Source organism: Camelus bactrianus, chromosome 6 (genome assembly GCF_048773025.1).
Source record: "Camelus bactrianus isolate YW-2024 breed Bactrian camel chromosome 6, ASM4877302v1, whole genome shotgun sequence".
NCBI lineage: Eukaryota > Metazoa > Chordata > Mammalia > Artiodactyla > Camelidae > Camelus > Camelus bactrianus.
In genome coordinates, this window is record NC_133544.1 from 57407695 (window position 1) to 57432394 (window position 24700).

At 33.6% G+C, this 24700-nt stretch overlaps 1 protein-coding gene across 1 annotated transcript in view; it reads right to left on the bottom strand.

Annotated features, from left to right (window-relative positions):
* SCFD1 (sec1 family domain containing 1) overlaps positions 1–24700 on the bottom strand; it is an 88102-nt gene that overhangs the window by 15909 nt on the left and 47493 nt on the right. Inside the window, exons 15-20 of the mRNA XM_010963018.3 lie at positions 20580–20676; positions 15844–15914; positions 13138–13217; positions 10699–10761; positions 8898–8973; positions 1512–1565 (exon numbers count right to left, since the gene is read on the bottom strand). Of these exons, the coding sequence (XP_010961320.1) occupies positions 1512–1565; positions 8898–8973; positions 10699–10761; positions 13138–13217; positions 15844–15914; positions 20580–20676 (441 nt within the window). The remainder of the gene's footprint in view (positions 1–1511; positions 1566–8897; positions 8974–10698; positions 10762–13137; positions 13218–15843; positions 15915–20579; positions 20677–24700) is intronic.

A 24700-nucleotide genomic window follows, 5' to 3' on the forward strand; every position in this document is an offset into this window, starting at 1 on the left:
CTAAGATTCCATGAAGGGTATGGCTCTTGCCCTAATCAACAGAGTATGATGGTGAAAATGTGGCCTGCCCAGCTCTGCCATTTATTAGCTGTGTGTCCTTGGGCAATTTAACTGACCTCACTGTGCCACAGTTTCCTCATCCATTAAATGAGAATAATAAAAAAAAAAAAATTTTTTTTTTTTAGAAGTTTCCAATGAGGATTAAATAACATGTGAAAAATGTTTTGAATGGTTCCTGGCACAAAGAAGTACACAATAAATGTTAGTTATTATCATTACTGTCACTTCTCATCATCTCAACTTCTAGATTAGGGACAGTAACAAAATACCCTGACCTTCCTTAACACTTGTGGATCTGGGATCCAAAACTTTGCATTTATTTATATTTTTAATCTTTTTTATTGTTTGGGTAGTGTCTTCCAGAATTTACTGCCTACTATGAAGTAGTTTTCTCTAAAATGATTAGTCATAAATGTGTATTTCTCTCAGGCTTTTCACGAAGAGCTCCTTCTTCATACATTCTAGGCTGTAGTAATAACAAAGTCTACTATTACTACATTGTATACTGCTTTTTCTGTACTGATTCACAGATAGAAGAATCCAGTTCTTTTTTAGCTTATCATTATAGACAATTCTCTCATTCCTTTCATAACTGCAATCGCCCCTTTGGGGGCTTTTTCATAAAACCGTATCTTTGTTTTTACACGGGCAGACTTTAAAATTTCTTTTTGCAAATTTCCTTTAGTGTTATCATAATCATGTTTTAACAATGACCAAAAAAAGACACATCATAATCTGAAGATTCTGTTCTCATTTTTTCTTAGCGTGGAATTCTAAGTCTGGATGCCAAGTCTGTAGTGATCCAGATCAACCCAAACTAGGGTTCTGATGGAGAAGCATGTGGCCTTTCTCTATTCCAGATAACCACCCTCTCTCTAGTTGCCACAGTAACAGGATGGGCTGTTTCATGAAACAGATTGTGATGATTTTTACATTCTTTTCTTGAATTATAAACAGATAGCTTGAAAGCCCATTCTTTAAGTAAATGCTAACAATATTTACCCATTTGTCTCTTCATCAAACAATTCATCTCTCACTTTTTTAGCCTAAAAGAATTTAGTGCCATCTGAACACATGCACTTAAGAGTTTTTACTGTGTATTCCTCTCCTAATTTAATTTTCACAAAATTAAACTGATCTGGTATTCTTCATAGTACATCAACTGAGGCGCACTAGTTTTTTGTATTTATAGAAACTTGCTCCTTAGGATATACATGGGATATAAGCTACATTTACTTTGGATGGGAGCTGGCCAGAATGGATGTAGCAGCCGAGAAACCAATTCCCATGATCTGTGATAATGGCTAAAAAAGGCTGCTTGAGAAGATGGACTCCTTCCTTTTCTCATGCCATCCGCTGTGATTAAGCCTATGACAAACTGACGTTATTACCTTTCCTATAGTCCTTTTGGCACGTACAAGAATTTACAAGTAAAACATTATATTACTCACAGGGTTTGACTTCATCTCCATCAGATTGTCTAAAATACGAGTAACAGGTAGATTCTGTGGAAGAGATTAGTGATTATTTTGTTAACTATTAGGAGAAATAACAAATAAAAATCCTTCTCTAGTAACAAAACCTAATCATTCTATAGTTAAGTATCCCTACTTTTCAATTAAATACACTCCAGATTAAGTATTCTGTGAAAGGTGTCAGAGATGTAAATACCCCTGGCCTGCTCAAGTTTCCATAGAAAAAAAATATAATTTTAAGAAATGTGCACGTGTATACAGGTTTTAGTACAAATTGGGCTTTTTACTTTGTTGGATGTTTGCTTTTTAATAATAGTAATTGTAAGTTTTTGTTTTGATTGAATAAGAATGCCATTTTTTTCCATTTCCATTCTGCTGATTTAAGAGTTTCTTTAAAAACATAGTACTTAAAAAGTTTGTAAAAATACATGAGATTAAATGATCTAACAGTTTTTTTCATTTCTAATGTATATATTCTTCCAGCCAAAAAGATACTTGTGCTCTTTGAAAAAATGGGGAAGTGGATGCATACACAACTCTTCAGTGACACAGTGACACAGTACATTGTCTTCTTACAGAACAAATTCCACTTTGAATATGAAACCAGTGTTGGCAGAAGATTGGCTCCCGACATGCTTACATGCCTTGGGATAAGAAATGTTATTGTTACATTTCAGTCTGACCATTTAAATCATTATTTTGAATATAATGATAAATGGTGTACAGAAAACTGACTGACTATTATGCCTATTCAAAGTACATTCCTACTGGAATGGTATTCTGTCTGCTCTGAATTCATATTTCCTTAGTGAACTGTACAGAATATTCTGGAAAGAACAGTTTCGTATCTTAGAGATTTCATACAACAGAGGCAACATTAAATGTGATTATTCAAATAACTGTAGATAGCACATTACTATTTTACAATTTTACTTTCTTTAGGTCATAAAACATTTTATTGTTACTAAAATGAACTACCATTAAGGAAAACACTGCTTTGGCCAGACAGAAAATATGCACTTCTTTTTTTCTTTCTCTTTCTCTAAATTGGCAAGTAAAAATCTTTAAAGATAATCTTAGGTAAGTAAAATTAAAGCTATTTCATTATTCCTGGATATTTGTTGGCCAGGAATTTCTTAATGTAAACACAAGCACCACATGTTCAAGCTGACTGAATGTACTTCCTGAGCTCTACTTAGAATTTTTTAAAAGGTAGCTCAAAATTTTGCCCTTTAAGTTTTGTTTTAAATAAGCTTGAGTTAGTTCATGTAAGAATAAGTCTAAACCATAAGTTTATCTAAATAACTGGATGCAGATTTATATCTGTAAGAATGCTTTATCCAAAAGAAAAAACTAGTTATATATTTGTACCAAGTTACACTAACAAAAGATGAAATACTTTACAACACAATAGGAAGAAATAATAAAAAAAATTCTGGAACAAGGGAACATTATAAATTACAACATTTTACTAAAACTTACTTTATATTCATTTTTCTATTTATATTTAACTCTCTGGCTTGCTACCTAAATTGTACTAGTAGATATGTGCAATGGAGAAAAATTCAGAAAAGATTTTATGTAATGATAAAGCCATAGGAGTCATATTACTTTTATTGTACTTGTGAAAATAACTGGAAATTTGAGTATTTATATCAATATCTCATGATAATTCTTCATTTAGTATAAAAATAAGATTTTTCTGAAATGCACAATTAAATTTTACTTTGTATTATATAGCTCTGCTGTATCTGAAGATAAGCCTGCCAGTGAATAGGTCATTAAGCAACATAAGAAACATTTCTTTCTAGCAGAATAGTTCAAAAACTTAAGAGCCCAGAGACAATTCTTTATGTCTTTGTTTGGTCCTTAAGACCAGTTAACACCAGAAGAATTACCTACCACTGCCACATTACACCATATACACATACCGTCACACGTTAAGGAAAACTTGCACTGTAGAGAATGATAAAAGAAATAGATAATGTCTTTAAAGGCCTAAGAAAGAATACTTCATAAAGCAGCTTTTGAGATCTGTCACCAACTAATGCATCACCTAGCCTAAATGGGGACTTGAAATGAGTTAATCATTTAAAAAACAATTTTATATTAATAACAATTTATATACAAGATAATTAACTTCTACTGATTGAAAAGACAGAACTGTGGCAGCAGAGAAAACATATGAACAAAACCACACAATTTTCTTTGCTCAACAAATGGTCTGTTACTTTGCTCGTCTTTACAAACACACAAAAATTACGCATCTCAGTAAGAGGTATAAAGTTAATCAAATAAAGAAGCCCATTAATTGTTTTCAAAATTCCCAAGCATATTTTTCATTATTTTTGGAAACTTTTAGAAATAAAATAAAAAACATTACTGTATAGGTTAGTAACTAAATTTTTATTAGTAGAAAGTCTATATATAGATTTTAGAGACAGAGTCCCATACACATGAATATCCTAAATTAAGGATCACTATTTCTAAGATCTTCAACATTCAAATATAAGAACTAGAAATATTACTTGGAGGAAAAAATACAGGGAGAAATCCATTTGTAAAAGTCCTAAATGGTTTTATGACCATAGTCATGTTTTATTATTTTAGTCACTGGAAAAGTTTAAATAAGAACAATGTTAATTTTGTCTCTGATGGTATAATTGCTTAAAGACAAAACTGAAATAAAATATGCACAGAAATTAAAAAACAGACAATCTAAAGAAAAGTAATACAGCCCTATATTTAAAACAGTTAAAACCATTTTTCCTCTTTAGTTCTCCTAGAATAAGCCACTTGTTGCCCTATATTGTCATCTGGTCTACAGTGACTATTTCCAACTCCCCTCACCCCATGTGACTGTGGGCTTAAGATGATACTCTGATGCTGAACTAGACAGTGAAGTTAGGACAAGAGTTGCTGCTGTCTTGATTATCAAAGCCCTGAGGAAGGAAAAGCAGTATGTGGATCTCCTTGAAGAGAATACTTACACTGAAGACTGTATTAGCTAAGGGAAGAATAAGATGAAGTATGCAGATACTGGAAAGTTGTCAGTGAAGTAGTTAGGAGGAAGCGGATTAAGATGGATCATCTATTTCTAAAATTTTAAGATTATAAATCAGAAAGGGATCTACAGAGTGCATCCAACATCCACATCTTACAGATGAAGAAAGAATAAAATATATAAAGTAGTATTTTTTCCCCAAATCATACCATATTAATGGCAATAAGATCAAGAAACAGGATTACATGGACCCAATAAAATACATCCAATCTTCTATCATTCAGCTTGAACAATTACCAACTCATGGCAAATTCTTATTTTATCTATACTCTCACCTACTCCCTTCCCCCACTAGGCTGTTTAAAACAAGTTCCTAATAGCAAATCATTTTAGCAATAAATATTTCAGTATATATCCCCAAAATATAAGAATACCTTAAAAAAATTATACTACTATCACACTTAATAAAATCAACAATAATTTCTTAATACAGCTCAATATCCAGTCAGGATCAAAATTTCCTGCTCTCTAATTTTTTAGTTTCCTTGTTCAAATTATAATCCTAGTAAGGGCTATATCACTGTAATTAGGTGATATAGCTTCTAAGTCTTTTTTAATCTACTAAATTCCACTGCTTGCAATTTATTTTTTTAATTCATTTTTAAAAGAGGGATTATTTCAGTGGAGGGACTGGGATTGAACCCAGGACCTTGTGCATGCTAAGCACACACTCCACCACTGAGCTATATACCCTCCCCTAAAAGAGGGATTATTTTAGCAAACAAGTCAAAGAACGTGAAATAGATGACTTCTAAATTATGCAACTTTGCACTACATTATTCATCATCACATTCTTGTACAATTATCCTCACATAAATATATTCTAAATCTGTGAATATCATTCAAATGGTTTTATGTGATAGCTGATACTTGTGATGCAGAAAATTTATGCTTCCCAAAAAACAAAAAAGTATAAGCAGCTCTTATAAGTGACCTACAAAGCTGGACATGACAAGACATCCTATTCTGTCTAAATTATTTATAGCTTAAAATATTTATTCAGATAAGAGATTTAAGAGGCATAAACTAATCAGAATGTTACGAGCATCACACAGACAGAATTCCTCTCTACCAGTCTCTTTTCCGACATCTTTTTTTCAGTTCCCAACATGCCTCAGATCTCCCCATAGCAGTTTCTCTAAACTTTACAACATTAAGACAATATAACTTTTAAAATGGCCTTCTCTGAGTTTAAATATTTCTAGAAGAACAAGAAACTTTTTGGAAAGTATCAAATTAACAAAGATTACACACATACACATACACACAGGTCCATGTTTGGGAAGGACGTAGATAAACAGGCACTGTAAATCACTGCATATTGATACAACTTTCCTGGACAGCAACTTGGCAATATTTACTAAGAATAATTAGAAATGTTCACCTTTTTGATTCCATAATTCAATTCTAGTAATTTATCATATGGAAGTAATCAGAGATAAATACTCTCATTCAGAAAAAAACGAACACGTCAAACCTAGTTGTATATCCTCTATTTTTTCTTTTTTTTAAACAACAACAAAGAGATCATATTGAATTTACTACTTTATAAAGACTTTTACTTTTACTTCACAATATAAAATGAACCACTTTCCCCCAATCAATAAATATAATTCCTCTAATTTTGAACCTAGAAAGTCTTAATTAACATCCATTAAAAAACAGAAAACAAAACCCCAAAACAGCCTGGCTCTTCTCGTCTAGTAGTGGTGACAAAAGTGTGATACAGAGAGAGGTAACCACCAATCATTTCAAATTTGCCTTCTGTAAGTGAGAAACAGCCTATTGCAAAGCAGTATGTTATCTGCAATGATAATAAAATCAAAGGGATTTGAGGTCACAGAGGATAATCTGTTTTTATATTTTATAAACTTAACCCTAAACCAAACAAACCTTTGTGTTAGCACAATATAATATTTAAGTCAATCAGTTCAGATACTTCTTATAAACATCATTCAGGGACATACATCATGTGACTCTAAGGTAGTAAGTTCAAAAAGTAAGTATGACCATTTCAGATTAAAGCCTGTACTTTCTCAATGCAATCAGTTATTTGTGATAAGGAATCCTTTATTTAGGGAATCTTACTTCTGGGATTTCCTTCTAATAGTGATATATTAAGTAAAATATATAATTCTCCTTAAATATACATTTAATTACATGTAGTTATAAAATAGCCAGTCTGTCTAGCAAAAGGCAGACAAAATCTTAGGAACTGGTGGTCCCCCTTTGTCTCACATAAAACATCATCTTGTCCATAGCTGATAAATAGAGTGGTGTGACAAAGATTCTCTCCCAGACTCTACACTGCTCAGGCTCTTCTGAGCTCTTTTTCAAGTGGGTCTCGACTTTTGGACTTCCATGTCTGTCTCTGCATTGCCCCATTTTAGAAAGAATCCTGCTAAGTCAGTTTAGCCAGAACCCCTGCCCCGGCTCTCTTTGGTATCTCTGGTGTCAGGTTCCTCAGCTTCTACCATCTCATCTTCCAGGTGATGTCCAATCACACTAGCCTGCCTTCAGCAAGACTCCTGTTAGTTGGTTTAGCCAGAATCCTCCCCCTTCATCCCTTATGTTTCCTCTTAGTAATGTTCCATCCACTGATCCCTACACCCTGCTCCTTGGCTATAAATTCCCACTTTTCCCTGACATATTTGGAGTTAAGCCCGAGCTCTCTCCCAGACTGCTAAACCTCACTGTGGTGGTCCCGACACCTTTCACAATGGTCCTCCTGAATAAAGTCTGCCTTACTGTGAGTGTCATGAGTCATTGTTTCTATAACATGTGCTAGGTTAAACTGTAAAGTACAGTATGTGGGTCTCTGCTGTGTCCCCAACCTCCTATTTTTGTGCCTCTTTACCTTTAGCAGTCCAAGAGAGTAAAGATAAACTGCCTCAAGGAAATACTGCGAACCAGCAAAAATGTGGATTAAGTATTTAGTAGTAGCCCTTTACCAGCAGAGAGACAGAATGGGAAGGAGTGAAAATAATTTCTAAGAGGGATAATAAAGCTAAAATGTCTTCCCAAGTACTCAGGAAATGATGCAACCTACAACGTCTGAAGAAAAGCTAGGAAGCAATCAGCCTTTTAGTTATAGACAGCAAATTAGGATTTTTCACTATCCTTTATACATTACATGATTTTTACAATGAAATTTTATCTACTTATTCAAATAAAAATAGAGTACCTACTTCAAGCAAAGTGCCATGAAAAATTCAAAGATGGGGAAAAAAATTCCTTGCCCTCAAGGAACTTATCATCAAGCAGTAAAACAATATATGTCAATTATATATCAATAAAACTGGAAAACAGAAGTAATACATAAATAAATAATGTCAATACAAAATACCACAGGTAAACATCGTAAGAAAGATAAAAGCTACGGAGGAAACTCAGAGAAAGAAAAGATCTAGTTTTTTCCAAAAACAAGTAAGTAAACACTTAATATTCAGTCTAAATAACTAACAATTAACTCCACTTCTTTTCTTAATCTGGCCCTTAAAATCCTCATTACAAACTGAAGTATTTATGTGTGAAATAATATGTCTCAGATTTGCCTTAAAATATCCTAGTAAAACTAAATAAAATAATACAAGTGAGGAAGATGGAACAAAAATGGCAGGATGCTGAGTGCTGAAGCTTGGTGAAGGGTTCAGGGGAGTCTCACATACTAATGTGTATTTAAACTTTCTGTAACAAAAAGTAAAAAACAAGTCCTTTTTGAAAAGAAACGAAATCAAAATTAATGATGCCTCTGAAGCAGAAATACCTACAAATTAGAATAACAGAAAACAGCAGAAATACAATAACATTAAAAAAGAAGTCTTATGTTTAAAACTAAGACTGTTATTCCAAAATGAAGTGTGAAATCAAGCTCGTAAATTCTACTTAAAATATTTAATTTACCCAGGCCTTTAGACTACTAAGACATTAGCTTGTTAATATTCTCTTAATATATGTTAAAACTTAAATGATATGCATCTATGTAGCAGTTCATTACTCTAGGGTTAAGGTCACTTTTCTCAATTATTATACGTTCATAAACCTCATAGTAAAGGAAATTGGAATATAAAGTCCAATGAGCAAATTAAAAAAAAACCATAAAATTACAGAGTTCTGAACTACACATGTCAAAATACCCTCATATTCTTAAACCAGTAAAGACCCTTTGATTTTACTTTAATTCTTAATATTTACAACTTGAATACATTTAGAAGTTGCTCTAGCTGAGCAATCAACCAACCTGTTAACATTTATGTTCAAAGGACAAAAACAGTGTGTTTCCTAACAAGTGTACTTACTTGCTGTTTCAAAACCAGGTTCTTCACTCCTTCCATCACAAACTGTGATCCTGTATTCATGACTCGTGACAAGAGACTAGGGGCAAAAGAAGAGGATCACACTGTGTACAAATTCTCTCTCCAACTTATTACAGATCAAATACTTGTCTGACTACACCAGGCGTGCTGGTGCTCTCTGTGCCTACCACCTTTGTTTTCACTAAGCAGAAGTAACCTGAAAATTTCTGCTTCCATGGATATCACCACAATTTTATTTAACAATAAAATAGTGATGAGACATTCTGACTAGTCATTAGTCATAAAATGTAAAAATAGAGAGCTGCCCTCAAAATAAATATTTTAATTGCTAAGCCTTAGCTATAGTTTTAAGGGAAATTATTTTTTGAAGAGAATTCCTTGCTTTCCTGATTAATGCTAAAACAATAAAGACAGTAATTCAGATGACTTGCTTTAGGAGTTCAAAACACACTAACATATTGAAAATATATGTGCCTGTAAGTATTACAAGTAGGTCGACAGTCACTACGTTCTCTGTATCACAGCAGCTAGATCCAACCCTGCGCTGTGTGCTCTCTCCTCCCATACACAGTCTATCACGTACAAATGAGAAGCACAGCACACCTACTGAATTTTACCTCAACTCTGGAGAATGTTTATGGTCTGAATTTTTAACAAAAATAACACACACAAATGACTTGCCATATTGGGCTTACATTTGTGGCTCAAACAGTCTCTCACATGGGATCAAAGGATGCTTTGTGGTCTCGCATGTTGATATCAGAAGGCTAGGGAAAGCCTTCAAATCATCCAAGATTGTCTTATAACACATTTTATTAAAATCCTGAACTACAAAATCCATAAGAAATCTAATAGATCTTTAAGATTCAGTAAGATTTTAAGATATAAAACTGAAAAGTCCATTTTATTAAATCACTGAGAAAACTTTCCAAATATATTTTCATTTTTCCTACCTTGTCCTACTCCCCTCTGAAAAGAAGAGATGGACAGGATGAAAATCATTTCCTTAACAGAAAGAAGAGAAAGTAATCTCTGTTGCAGTGGACAGTTCTGAGGCGATCCCCCAGCACCAGGTAACTCCAGGCAGTGAGAGCGCAAACCTGCACAGCACTGTCTGAAGGCGAGCCCAGTGGGATTCATTTTGCCTTGTGCTTACAAGGTCCTGCCTTGGGTCCAGTGCTTTCGTTTTTGGAAACTGTTTCATTACAATCAGCAGCAGGGTAGGGCCAGGATAAACCTATTTTCCTCTGGGCTTCATGCTTTTGGTCTAAATTCTAAAAAAAATAAGCTAGGAATTTGACACTAGAATGGTGGGAAAAGAGCAGGTGGAATCACTTTGTTCCGCGACTTTGAAGATCACACACACTCTAGAGGGTTCTCTGGAGTCAGAAGTCATACCCAGCCCCGAGGACCTCCTCTCTACCTATCATTCAGCAGCATGCTTAGTTCCATCCTGAAGCTAGGTCTTGTGTGTCTAGCTTCAAGTCTGTATTATCACCATTGATAACAGAGTTTTAAATTTCATGTATATTCTGAGAATGAAAAACATAATGTTTTAAGAACAAGGAAGCACATGAAGCCATACCATGTAAAATACACTAACTGACATTTTTAAATGAGAAATTTAACTATCTCAGGAAGTCAAAGGCATGCTGGCTTGTTCTGTAATACAACGAACACATTCTGCATTCAAAGTGTCACACATTGTGTTTTGAAGGTGTGAAAGCCCAGTTATGGTCTGGAGTACCAGACTTATTCAATCAGAATTATTAAAAATACTCACCCCATTGGTTTAGTGGTAGTGCTGCCATAGCTGGTAGGAGCTGAAGCCATCTTGGCAAAAGCTCTATGAAATAAAAAAGTTATATTTAAAAGCTGACTATTTGAGCCAACATTTGTTATCATGGCATTAAAATATCTATTTGACTAACCATAACTTTTACTACGCAGACAGTTGATGAAAAGAAATACCTTTTCAATTAATATAATTCATTGATATAATCCATATTATGTAATTTGTAACCATGTAAAATAATGTCCAAAGTACAGAGCAATTAGTACTGAAAACACTGAGATTCTTTAAAAAACACAAATGCATTAGTTCCCCAAAGTTTACAATTTTTCTTTTTCCTTTTTTAAAATATCTGATCATTAACATGAAATAGACACTTTCTGTTTTAAAAGAACAATCATGTACTCATTAAGTTTAGTCTCTTCACTGTTTTCCACATTCCTTACTCCCTCATTCCCAGACGCATGCCTCTGCTCATGCTGGCCTCTGGGGGTATAAACTCACTGTCTTCTCCAATAAAAACTGTGCATTTCCTTTTAAGATTCAGCTCAAAATCACTTTCTTCATTAATGCTATCCTAATTCTATTGCTCAATAATTTTTCCTTTTAGTTATATACACACTTTTATACTGAATTGCTTATAGTTATTTACTTTCATATCTTTCTAAACATCCAAAAGGTCTTCAATTAAACCATAGAGATCTTGAAGCCTGAGCAAAAATATGGCACTTAGCTACATTTTAAAAAATATTTTCCTTCTGGGAATACATTCACTGTAAAGAACCCAGAAAACAGAATGCTCCCAGAAGAACTCTACCACTTACAGGTAACCACTGATAGGATTCTGGGATATATTCTTCTAATCTTTGGATATGTGTATATACAACATGTATAATTTTAAAACAAAATGAGTAACATATTATACACACTGTAATATAACATTTTAATAGTATGCCATCAACATTTTTATGTGAATATTCTTTTATAATGATTCCTAGTTATTTCAAATGCTTTTGTCAATGGAAAAAGAAACTACCTAAATACAAGAAAATCCTACAAGCATAGAAAAAGAATGGGAATCACTAAGACGTGGAAGATGAAATGCTAAAAATATCCTATTTCATTCTGGACAAAATTTGCTGATAATACCATAGAGAAATCTCAAACACAAAAATCAGTTTTGTTCAGAAAGGAAGACGTCAATTGTTTTCAGCAGTAGACTGAAATTTCTGCCTTTAACAAGAATTTACTTTTCATCAGAAAAAAATGTTTAAATAACGTATATCTAAATAATAAAGAAGGGTTAAATAAAGAATATTTATATGGCTGAATATTACACAAACACTAAATACTACCATTGAGGCTACTGTTGATCCTTGAGCAACATGGGTTTGAACTGTGTGGGTTCATTTAAACTCATACTTTAACCAATAAATATGTACTACAGTACTACACGATCTGCAGTTGGTTGAATCCGCAGATACAGAATCAGGAATACAGAAGATCGGACAACTGTAATGTAATATTCAGATTTTTTGACTGGGTGGAGGGTTGGATGTTTAAAGGTCAGCTGTATTTAAGACAATCAAAAACTGGCACGATGAAAGTTTGCTTATTTGTTGATTTACTGTTCCCTTAACACAAATGTAAATTCAATGAGTTTAGGGGCCTTCCATGGCATGTTCACTACTGTATTCTTAATATCTACAAGAGTCCCTCATCACTAAGACAAAGAAAATACTTACCAAACAAATCACTGAAGTAAACTATATTTTCATTTTACAACCTAACATGGCCATTTCCCAATGGTCACTAAATAAGTCTTCCACAACATGATTTTTAACTACTCAGTTGCATTCTTTTATGGAAATGACATAATTTCGATCTTATTGCTGGACATTCAGGTTGATTCTCAAAATTTTATTACAATTGCTTCTAAGATTTTACAACTTCAGTTACTTCTTTGGGATTAATTTTTAACAGAAGTGCTAGGTCAAAGCTAATCTTTAAAAAAACCTTTTATACCATCCAGCAAAATTTTGGTAGAGTATGAATGCATCAGTTAATTTCCTGGATCCTTGACACAATATTGTCTAAATCTTTGCATTATATGAATCTGCATTTCTCTGATTACTAGTAAAATTTTAAAAAATTTTAAATGTTTTTGAAACATTTGACCCAAAACATTTCAATCTTTGGCTTTCTCATCACATCAGTGAAAACATATGAAAAAACATGTCTACGAAAGAAAGGCATCATTATTTTATATAAAGTTGTAGATAAGGTTGGGGAGATAAGGAAATACTTATACCACTGAATAAAAAAATACTAACTGTTCAATTTTCTTAGTAACATTCCCATTTTCTTGGGAAACTGACTTCCACTATATTCTCTTAAATGATAAGACCTGAAAAATAAAATAAAACTTACTTCCACTGTTTGATATATTGTAAGGGATTAAGGTTGCATCCTGCATCAGTTAAAGCTTTTTTGTATTGCTCCAAATCAGCCTGAAATAAGAAAAGAATGATATGACAGAAAATTTTACTTTCATGAAAGAGAAGACCATTTTGTTTGTTGTCATTTGATTAATTAAGAAGTTAGACCAAAGGCATGAGCACCTAAACAGAGTGGCGTGATTATCTTCAGTGAGTACCCAAATGAACACCTAAGATAAAAATCACATATATGAAAATTCCCTTCGATAGGCTCCCAAATCACCTATAAGTTACAGTACTTTGCCATCCCTCAGTAAGGCCAACAGAGGCAGTTTTTCCTCCACTGTTGACAGAGATTGCCTGTCCTTGGGACAAGCATTAAATGAAAGATTTGGCTTGACCAAGAATATTTCAAAACTGGAAATACAAGGAGAATGACATCAGTTTAGGGGAAGTACAGATTCAGGTTATCCCATTTCATATTCACTGTAGAGGTCCAAATTTATTAACTGAATAGCAGGTGTCCTATAATTTTTAGATCATTTTCTTGTTCTTTTTGTTTGTTTGTTTTCTTGTTCTTACTCTTTTTTATTTCTTGATGAGTAAAGTCTAGTTGAATTCATGTATGTTACAGGAGCCTATCATCATAGTGGCTCCATTATAAAAATTTTATAAGAAAGAAACTTTTAAGCTCACCATAATCAGAGATGTTCACTACTTTGCATTTTGGGGGCTATTAATCTGACATCAGTAGTCATAATTTGCTTCAAGCCTCTTAATGATCACTTAAACTTATGAAAAGACATCATTTTTACCAAGAAAAAATAATAAAAGAAAAGAAAAGAAAAGAAAGTGATTAAGTTAAGGGAAACTCAATTAAGTTTTAAAATCATATATTCCTAAGGAAATATAAATAGGCTTTAAGGATCCCTTAAGATGAAGGTACACCCTCATTAATGAAAGAGATAGTTCTAGAAAGAAGACTCTAGAAACAGCCTCTTCTCATCAGCAGTTTCACTTTTCATGGTTTACCTGTGGTTAACCAAGATCTGAAAATACTAAATGGAAATTCCTAGAAATAAACAATGCATAAGCCTTAAGTTGCATGCCATTTTGAGTAGCATGATGAAATCTTGCCCCTTCCCACTCAGTCCTGCCCCAATCACTGACATCATCTGCTCCTGATGTCTAACCATCGACATCATCATGGCTTAATGATACAGAATCACCTGAAGCAGGTGATCCTTCTTCAAGTCAGAAGATCAACAGTAGCCTAATGCTACATCACAATGCTATGTCACTCGCTTCACTTCATCACAGAGGAATATTATCAGCTCACATCCTCAATCGTCAGAAGAAGGATGAGAGAGCCCACATTCACATAACTTTTATTATAGCATATTGTTATAATTATTCTATTTTATTATTTGTTATTGTTGTTAATCTCTTACTGTGCCTAATCTAGAAATTAAACTTTATCATAGGTATGTATTTATGTACAGAAAACAAACAGGATATATAGGGTCTAGTACTATCCATGGTTTCAGGCATCCGTGGGGGTTTGGGACATATCCCCTTGGATAAGGGGTGACTGCTATACTTTCTTACCGAGTTAAAAGTGAAGAGATGTATTCCCAGGATAAAGCAAAACTGACCTAAGGCAAATACTGGATTTAGTTTGCTGTTTTAACACGCCAAACAAAAAGAAGACTTACAACTTACTGGACATGAGAAAAATAATTGCTACCAGCAAAGGAAAGGTGTTTGCTAACAGCTATATCATTCTAGATGTCATCCCTGAGGTCCTTATGCTTGTTGCTCATCCAGTAAAATTATACTAAGTTAACATTAGAAAGAGTTAAAAGGTCTCTAACCCACCAACAAGACTGATACCAAAATCACTGCTTTCCTTCACAGTAAGTCAATTACCTATATACACTTAATTTTTTTCCCCCAAAGCAATTGATGGCTCAATACAAAAAAAGAAAACAACCAATATCTACTCTTCCAGTGAGAAAGAAATCTTACAGAAAGGAAAATTTGTCATTTTCCAATAATTCTTAGAAATTTATTCTGATATAAAAGTAGCTATTTTATCATAATACAAAGTATCTCAATTTTATTTTTATATGAATCATGACATTTGTGAATTTGAAGTTTAATTTTATCAAATTAAAATATTTATTTAACTTTTAGAACTTTAGGTATTTTCCTCCAAGTGACTTCTCTATATTCTATAGTGGACATTAGTCTTAAAATTTAACCACAAAATATTACCAAATTTCTATTTCAGGTTAAAGATAAATTCCTTGGAAGGAAAATATGTATTAATGGCTACAGCTTAAAGAAATGGAACTTCTAAGGTTATCAGATGATGAGAAATGATAAAACCAACCTTTCAAAAAGCAAAGTAAACTTGGTTTACTTAGTTTAGAATAGTTATTTTCCAGAAGAATTTTGGCCACTGAATTCAGTTCATATTCCAAACACTTAAAAGTCATTTCATGAGGAGATAGTTCTCTTGGTGAGAAAAAATAATGCTATAAAAGTTAGCAGTAAATAGAACCAGCCTTAACAAATTGTTTTTCTTTTAAACAAAGGAATGAAGTAGTTATTTGGCCACAGTGAGTTTTACTTCTATTTTCAAAACAAATGAGTACTCCCTCTTCCTCCCAATAACTGAATTCAGAGGACATACCTCAGAAGGTGCTTGCTGTGCACTTATATAATAGATAAGAAACAGCCTCATTTTATCTTCCGGAGTTCCTGCTACAAAGGGGAAAATAAATTAAATTAAAAAAAAGACTTTCATAATTCTGGCTGTTATCTATTATAGTCAACACTGAACAGAAGGCATATATAAATGTGACAAGACAAAATAAGGTTCTTGATTCAACTGATTTAAGGTAATAGGCACTAAATTACAACAGGGAAAAAGAGCACATGCTATGGGACGACAGGGATGAGCTATGGAAGTATCTCCACTCTATCTTCCAAACCGTCTGTAATGTTGAGACTCACCTTTCAGATATAAACACACAAAGAAAAGAAAGGTACAGGTAGGATAATCATACAATTCTAAAATAGCATACTTCTGAGGTAAAAAGGGGATGCTAGTAATAATTACGTTAAAGACAACTGGTATAAAAATGGGACTATCCTGAGAAACCAGCTGTGTGGTCCCCGTAGGTACTGGGTTATGAAACCTTGCTGGCTAAAACCATCTAGCTGAGCCTGAGGTCATACTTCTCATATGGGAGCCACTGAATATACATTTTTCTTCTTTCTGAAGGGTCTATGAAGATTTGGAAAAAACCATGGGTTTACAGTAAAACAAACACTGTTATATTATGCAGACTGTATTTGTTTGAATTTAAGACAATATATAAGATTTCAGAGAGATTTCTTGCTTTCAATGGGTGCTTTGAGCTACTACTCCTATTACTCAAAGCCCAAGACTGTCTGGAGAAACTTATTCTCCCCTCAGTTACTAGGTACACGCTGGTGCAAAGTGATAAAGCACTGGTCAGGAGTAACTCAGTTTCACTATTCAACAAATATCAACATGTACTCTCATTTTAAAGTGCATCCTAACATGTAAGAACTCAGAATTGTTATACTTTATCATAGAATAAAAACAAGGATAATTTTTAAAAAACATAATGAGTGATGAATCACTGATTTTTTATCTTCAAATTTTCCTTATCTGTTAAATATGACAGACTGGTAGTAAAGATCAGTGACAGGTTCTGCAAAGACCTCATGTTTACAAATAAATATTTTATTTTAGACACTCTGAAATAGGTTATGGGATTCAGGGTCTTGTTACATCCTAGGAGAAAGCTGATTATTTTTGTTTTACTAGGTAATTCACCTGGCTAGGTTCAGGCCAAAGTTCCTACCAGCCTCTGTGAGTTGTGGTTCCATCATGGATTCTATCTTCAAAACGTTTGCAGTGCTACTGGGATCTGTCCCATTGCTCAGTGGCCAATATGGGAAGTGGGAGGTCATCTGGGCCTTCACCTCTCAGTCTTTGGAATGCTGTTAGGATCAGATTCATGCATATACAACTCAGAGGTAAGCCCAGGAATTCATAAACAACTTTATGGAGTTGCTTTCCTAAGCTCCTTCCTTCTGCAATCTCCTGGTACTTTCTGGTTTCCTTGGCCTTCTCTTTTTGGTGCTCCAGCCAGAAAGCTTTGATTTTCGTTACCCCGCTCCGTTGTGCATTTCCTGCAACTATGACCAAGCAGCTAGAGGACAAAGAAAAAGAGGAACGGGGCTTGCTGTTGGCTCTTGGGACAATGGTTTCTAAGATATAAGGGAAAGGGTTCCCCCTCCCTTATTGTTTTAGGGGCCTGTGGGTCTTGCTGTTGTTTTTAATATCCTCAGTATCCAGCATAGCCTTTTCTAAGACTAGGAGATTACTCTGCTTAAAGAAGGAACAGTTCCCACTCTCCTTCAAGGAGAAACGTATTTTATAATTGCTACAGTGTTAATAAGTGCCCTAAAACCTCTGCTAAGGTTTTTAAGAGTTATATGATGCTAAGAAGTGAGGGCATTAGATGTTTATAATGACATCAATCACAGGGGAACCTAACGGAAATTGTCAAAATGTATCCTTTACAACTGTGAGTACTCTAGAGCCTGCAGCTACAGCCTGGATCCTCTTGTCACACATAACTGTCTACTGCAACTGCTATTTTAAAGTCAGAAGTTACTCACTGAATAATCTCAGAGAAAAGTTGCAAGAATAATTCAGTGAGTTTTTCTCCCCGGATAATTTGAAGGTTGTTGATCTGCTGTCCCATTATTTCCAAACGTCAAATAGTCTCCAATAAAATAATTTCAATATAATAACTATCAAAATCAGAAAATTAGCGTTGATACATTACTACCATCTAATGCTCAGATGCCATTTCAAGTTTCACCTATTATCTCTACAATATCCTCTATGGGAAAAGGATCAATTTCAGAATTGTGTTTCAAAGAGCCGTCATCCCTTACATACAGTTGTCTTCTTCTGTATGAAATAGTTCCTCAAGTCTTTCCTTGACTTCATGGCCTTGATAAAGATTACAGGGTTTTTGTTTTTTGTTTTTTTTTTTGAATACTCCATAATTTAAGTTTTGTCTGATTTTCCTCATAATTAAATTCAGGTTGTACATCGTCGGCAGGAACATAACGAAAAGTGATACTGTATTTCTTTGTATTGCATCCTATTGGGTGGTATATTTCAGTATGTCCACTGTGACTGTCTAATAAGGGATCTATGAGGCTTCTTCACTGTCAAGTTAGTTTTTCTTCCTCTATAATGAATAAGTATTTTGTACGGAGGTATTTTGAAACTGTAAGTAACCTGTAAAATTTCTTCATTCATTTATTTTATCCACATGGACTCATGGCTTTCTATTTCATTCAGGATGTTATCATCTGTTATTGTCATTATTTATTTTGATACAGTCCTGATCTGGCCACTGGGGGCCTCTTCAAGCTGACTTCTGGGTCCTTTGACATGTTTCATCATGTTTTTAGTACTTTCCTTACTTTCTGACACAACAAAATGTTCCAGGCTTATTTTGTACTTTCTCTCCCTGGAATCAACTACTTCTCCAATGAGTCCTAGTAGAAAGTGGAATTTATAAGTTAAGATCTTTATCTTGGGGTATGCATGTTGCCCTTAGCTCTGCTCAGTTGGCAGAGCTAGGGAATACATATAGATGTGTATACATACACACACGTGTATCTATATTTGTTTCTCTATTTGACAAATACTTAACAAAAATACCAAGTCCACATCAGTACCTCCAATTCCAATCCAATAATACAGGGGTCATTCTAGTTTTCTCCTTTTTCATATTTGTAACTTCCTTCTCTGATCATAGGCTACCTGGCTCTCCTTATATTATCTGATTTATTTACTTATTTAACCAGTCTCATGTATGTAACCAATATCCTATCTCTACTATGTCCCCTTGCCTGCATGGATGTCATGTCATTCCACTTGGTCTCTGATCCCCCACAATGGACCCACCCACATGCCTGGCTATAATTTTCACCCAACCTGAGTCGATGCTTGATTTGTCCTGTGCAGGGTCACCCTTCTTAATCTGATAAGGCTCTTATACTTTGGGCTGAACTGCTCCCACACGTGGACACTCTGCTCACTCCACCTGGACTCTGATACCTCATGCTAGATTACCAACCCTCCCTCTAACCCAACATATGCATGTCCTTCTCATCCTGCTCAGGTTCTGACTCTTGTTCTGGGCTCAAGTGGTATGACAGTGCCATTCTGCATGAACGCCTACCTTGCTCTTCTCTACTTTACATCTTTAAAAATAAACGGTTTGAGAACGTAAAGGGAAGGAAATGGAAAAGTTCTGATTGCTTTTTTAATCAACATACTTATTTGCTTCAACTTTATTCAAAACTCATTATAAATAACAAGGAATAGCTCTGAAGTGATAGACTCAAATGTATTTTGCATTTTTCTCATTGTGAAGTGCATACGCCTTCAAAATGCTATGTTCTCCCCACAAATCTAGCTTTTAAAAAATGTGAGCAATACTATTGCTTCTCAGATGTTTTTATGAATACAATTCTTTAACTACAAACAATTTGGATTTTCTCTATTACTTTCCAAATTGGAATAAAACCTAAAAGTCATACCAAAAGTATAACTCAAAACCCACCATCATTCAACTGAAGATCTTGTACATAAAATATAAGTTGAATAGCTTATATGTTTTTTATTCATTTTGGAAAAGAGCTGAGATTTGAATTGAAAACTGTTCTGAAATTATCAACAACTCTCTAGGGTTTAGAGAATTTTAGAGCCTAAAACTCTATGTAAATCTTATAATCATAATTGAAAGCAATGATTAGATTATATTTCCAAAGTACAAATAGTTACATCTTGTCTTAAGAAAATCTAACATACATATATTTAGATAACTATAAATATAAAGGGATAACTACAGAGTTTCTTTAAAAGTGAATTCCCTAAATATTTAAAACAATTCAGCTTTAGTACATCTTTTTAGGAAACTCTACAGAGGGTTAAACCAAAGTTATTAGAAAGTGTATCAATTAGAGATGCTTGCTTTGAATGTTACACCTTCAAATCTTGCTGGAACCAGCAGAAACTGAGCTTCAATTGTATCACTTTAAATGAATATAAAAAGCACTTAAATACCACCCCCTAAAAAAAGCCCTTGGACCCCAAAGTACAATAAAATAAAATGCAAATAATTTTTCTACATTAGGAACTGCTATGTTACAAACTTCTCAACAGGAATAGCTCATTTAACTATCTCATTAATAGCAAAGATTGTGAGAAAAATAGTAATTCTATTCAGATTTTACTCAAATTGGAAATCCTGGATTCGTCAGATGTAAAACTTACATTAACCTCAAATTTATGGTACGTACCATCAGGGTCTGATATAATATCTAGAAGAGATTTATCCAGAGTAGTTTTGCTCATTATTTTTTCTTCATATTCAAAATATACATCCAATTTTCTTGCCTGTTTCAAAGTAAGTATCTGATTAGAATACATCAAGTAATAAAAACACACTAAAGGTCACTCAGCTTACAAGTTTCTATTTTCTATGATCAATTTTAAAAACAAATGTTCATTTCCTAATAGAATTAAAAGTTTCTTACTTTTGATCATACACTTAATATAAAAACAACAGATTGAGTATTTTACCATATTTGACTTATAAATTCAGAATGAACTCTTCATGTCCTATATATTAGCAAAGATAAAAATCATACAAATCTCAATTATTGTATTAATTAGCAAACAGCATACAAATCACACTGTATTTCATGCAAATTAATGTCAGGTAGTCATGTTATGTTTACTTTTTTAGTGGGTAAATCCACATATTTTCATCCTAACTGGACAGAAAGTTACCCTAATTCAATTATTTTCAATGGTTTTAAAATAAATTATTTTCCTCATTAATTTACCTATTAAATATTTTGAAACTTATATAATGGAAAAGTTGTCAAACTTTGCTTTTCTGTATGGCAGTTTTTCTAATTTAAAATTATCCAAGTGAAATTAATGGGTTAGGACATGCCAAGGTAAATAAAAATTACTATCAAGTATCTATTAAATTATGTTTCAGGATAAGATAAAAGAGAGAAAAGAACATGCTTTATTATTGAAGGTATTAACAACCTAAGCCAAAGTAGAAACAATTCATGAAATAAATAAGAATACTTAGAGATACCAACAAAAAACCAAAATATAAATACAGACTATAGATAAATATATTAAGCTAAGATGATACATTGAAATACATAGTTAACCAATGTGGAGAAGGAAGTGATGAGTTCTGAGTTGTTTTAAAAGTGATTTGGGGACATGGACAGACAAAGTTCATTTCAGTTAAACGGATCAGACCAAGGCATAATCAGAGTGGAGATACCAGAATGGTAGACTAAGGAGTGATTTCACATATTAGGCAACAGGCAACCAATCAGAGTCCCTCAATCCCACTCCCCTGCAGTGGCACACAAGGCCAGAGCTTTAAACAGATGAAACATAGGGTTTAAAAATCAAAACAACATAAAAAGGTATACAGATTGAGACCTGTCCTCACCCCTGTGCTTTCCCACCCCATTTCCACCTGCTTCTTTGGATATTCAGTACTTTATTTCTTCTATGGTTTTTCAGTTTCTTTATGCAAATGTAAGCAAATAGTATCTATATCCTAATATCCCTCTGTTTTCTGACACAAAGGTAATAATACACTATTTCTTCTGCGCACTCAACAATATATTCTATACCAGTACACAGAGAATTTCCTTAACAGTGAGTTCTAGATAAGAGTTAATCAACTCTAAAAAAGTCTTCCTTTTTATAAACTCTTTGGCCTTTCATATTCTTCAGATTCACTGATATAAGAACTATTTTAACTACCCTAGAAAGCTACTTTGAATAACAAAATAGGTAAGAAGTGAAGTCATAGGAATGGAAAAACAAAAAAGGAACAAAAGAAATAGAAAGGAGATCCTAGGAAAGAGACCATGGCCATAACTGTGGGAATGGAAAGGAAGGGACTTAATAATTAACATGAGAATGTATATGGAAGCAAAATAGTGAAAAGAGTCTAAGATAACTCCTGGGGAACTAGGATGATGGCACTAGGGACTATGTTAACATAAATATTCATTTACTCTGTAAGCTAGGAATGGAAGGGGGAAGGTGATAAAATAAGGTGTCGCGCTGACTCCCAGGCCCTCACAATCTGTTCCAGCCTACTTTTCTGTTTCACCATTATTCACTAGATTTAGTTCCCTCCAGTCAGGTCAATTTATTTACTGGCTTTTCATTAAACATAGCATATGCCTTTAATCCTCAAGGCTTAGGCTCCCTTAGCTTTTTGAGAAGGTATGTCTCTTTCATCACCTGCCAAAACGAATTCTATTCATTTTTCAAGGTACAGCATCTCTGCAGCTTCTCTGAACTTTTCAATCTCTGTTCTTTCCCCTTCCTGCCCCTCTCTCAATCTTCTTCACTGGGAGAATTTATTACTCCCTTAAGTATGTACTGATAGGAGTTAATATATACACTTCTCCATGATAACAATGATCACACAACATTTCTCTTTGGTTTACATGTACCCTTCTAAAACTAACTCCTTGGAGTGTGTCTAATTAATCGTTTAACCCTAGGAGTCTAACATAGCACCTGGCTCATAACAGGTACTTCACAAAATACCTGTTAAATTTCTAAGCTAAAAGCAGGACATATACAGATGAAGTAGTCATCTTTAAAGATTGTGAATGTAGATAAGTGAACTTCTAGAAGCAAAAAAGGTAAAGAATTAAGTCTTCAGTGATTTAACATATAAAATTAAGTATGCTAAATACCATAATGGGATCTAATGCCTGTACCTACATAAATCAATGAAAAAACATGGTTCACTGATGAACGTAGGTACAGATATTAGATTCATTTTGCTCTTCTTGATGTATTAACTTACCCACAGTTTAACTTCTAATGAACAATGGGAATAGAATTCAAAAGCAAGTTAATCTGATTGCTAACGGAGTTTCTTTTGGAGGTGACGAAAATGTTCTAAAATTGCATTGTGACTGTGGTTGCATAACTCTCTGAATATATTAAAAGCCACTGAATTGTATACTTTAAATAGGTGAATAGTATGGTATGTGAATTGTATCTCAATAAAGGAGTTAAATAGAAGTAACGTAGCATTTCAAAATACTGACTGGGAGGCAGCTCCATGTAGGAGGGAAAGGAGTGAAGTAGAGATTTTCTAACCAGCATAGGAGAACTAGTATCTGTTCAGTGTCTATTATGTGCAAGGCACTTTACTTACAACTATGGCTTTCATATGTTTTTAAACAGAACCTCAGGACCCTCTTTCTCAAACCAAATCTTCTGCAGACCCCTAAACATAAAATAGATACAAGTGACCCATTAAATGTCTCTGTAGAGCTCTAAGGTACCAGAGAACAGTGTTTAACAAATACCAAGTTAGATTATCTCATTTAATTCTCCAGATAACACTCTGAGGTAGGAATTATTAGTCACATTTTAAAGATAAAGAAACAGACACAAAGAAACATAAATTTATTCAAGGTTACCAGAGTAGAAGTAGTAGAGAGTTGAGATTCAAATCCAGGTCAGACTCCAATGTACACCACAGATAAAGAGTAGGGAAAATTACATTTTCCTCAAGAACAATTTATTGCTTCCTTTGTATATGCTTTATGAAAGAAAGTATATTTGTCAATTAGCACATATTTGGTTTTTTTGGTATACACATAATTTATGTATATGTGGTAAATGGGTATTTTACTCAGAGATATAATATCTACAGGTTTTTCTTAATTTATTGAAATAAGGGAAAATACTAAGAGAAACAATTTCCATCCCAAAGACTGATTATTCTTAAAAAAAAAAAAAAAGACTGATTATTCTTGTATAATATGGGTTCAAGGGAGAATACAAATTGGATAACAAGAGTTTCATGGAAAACAGACAAATTAAAAATATAAAACAAAATAACAAGGTCAAGATAATAAACAGATTTTTGGTAGCTTCAATAAATATCAAGAATAAATGACTAAGGGAATATTATAGAAACACAAAGGACTACGTATGGAATAAAAATTATATCTAGTGAATATAAACTGAGAGCCATGAACTTCTTAAAAATCCCTTTAGAAGAGCTAAGGGGAAAGAATCTGGTTTTTAAAAATTCTAGTGTTTTTCTCCAAATTTCAGAGCTATCAGTGGACAGTCATGCTGATGTTTTTCTGTTTTCAGTGCACTACCTCAACATTTACATCAAATTTACCATATATATATTTTACAATTACCAAGTAATTGTACTGAATTGTCATTTACCTGTAACTTTGTTTATCATTTTGTTAATTTTAAATAAAGTATAAAGTATTATATATGTGCTTGTGTATATATACATGTATGTGTCTATATGTGTATATATACACATTATATATATGGCTTTTTTTTTGACTGGCGACAGCTGACAGCCTACTGGGTT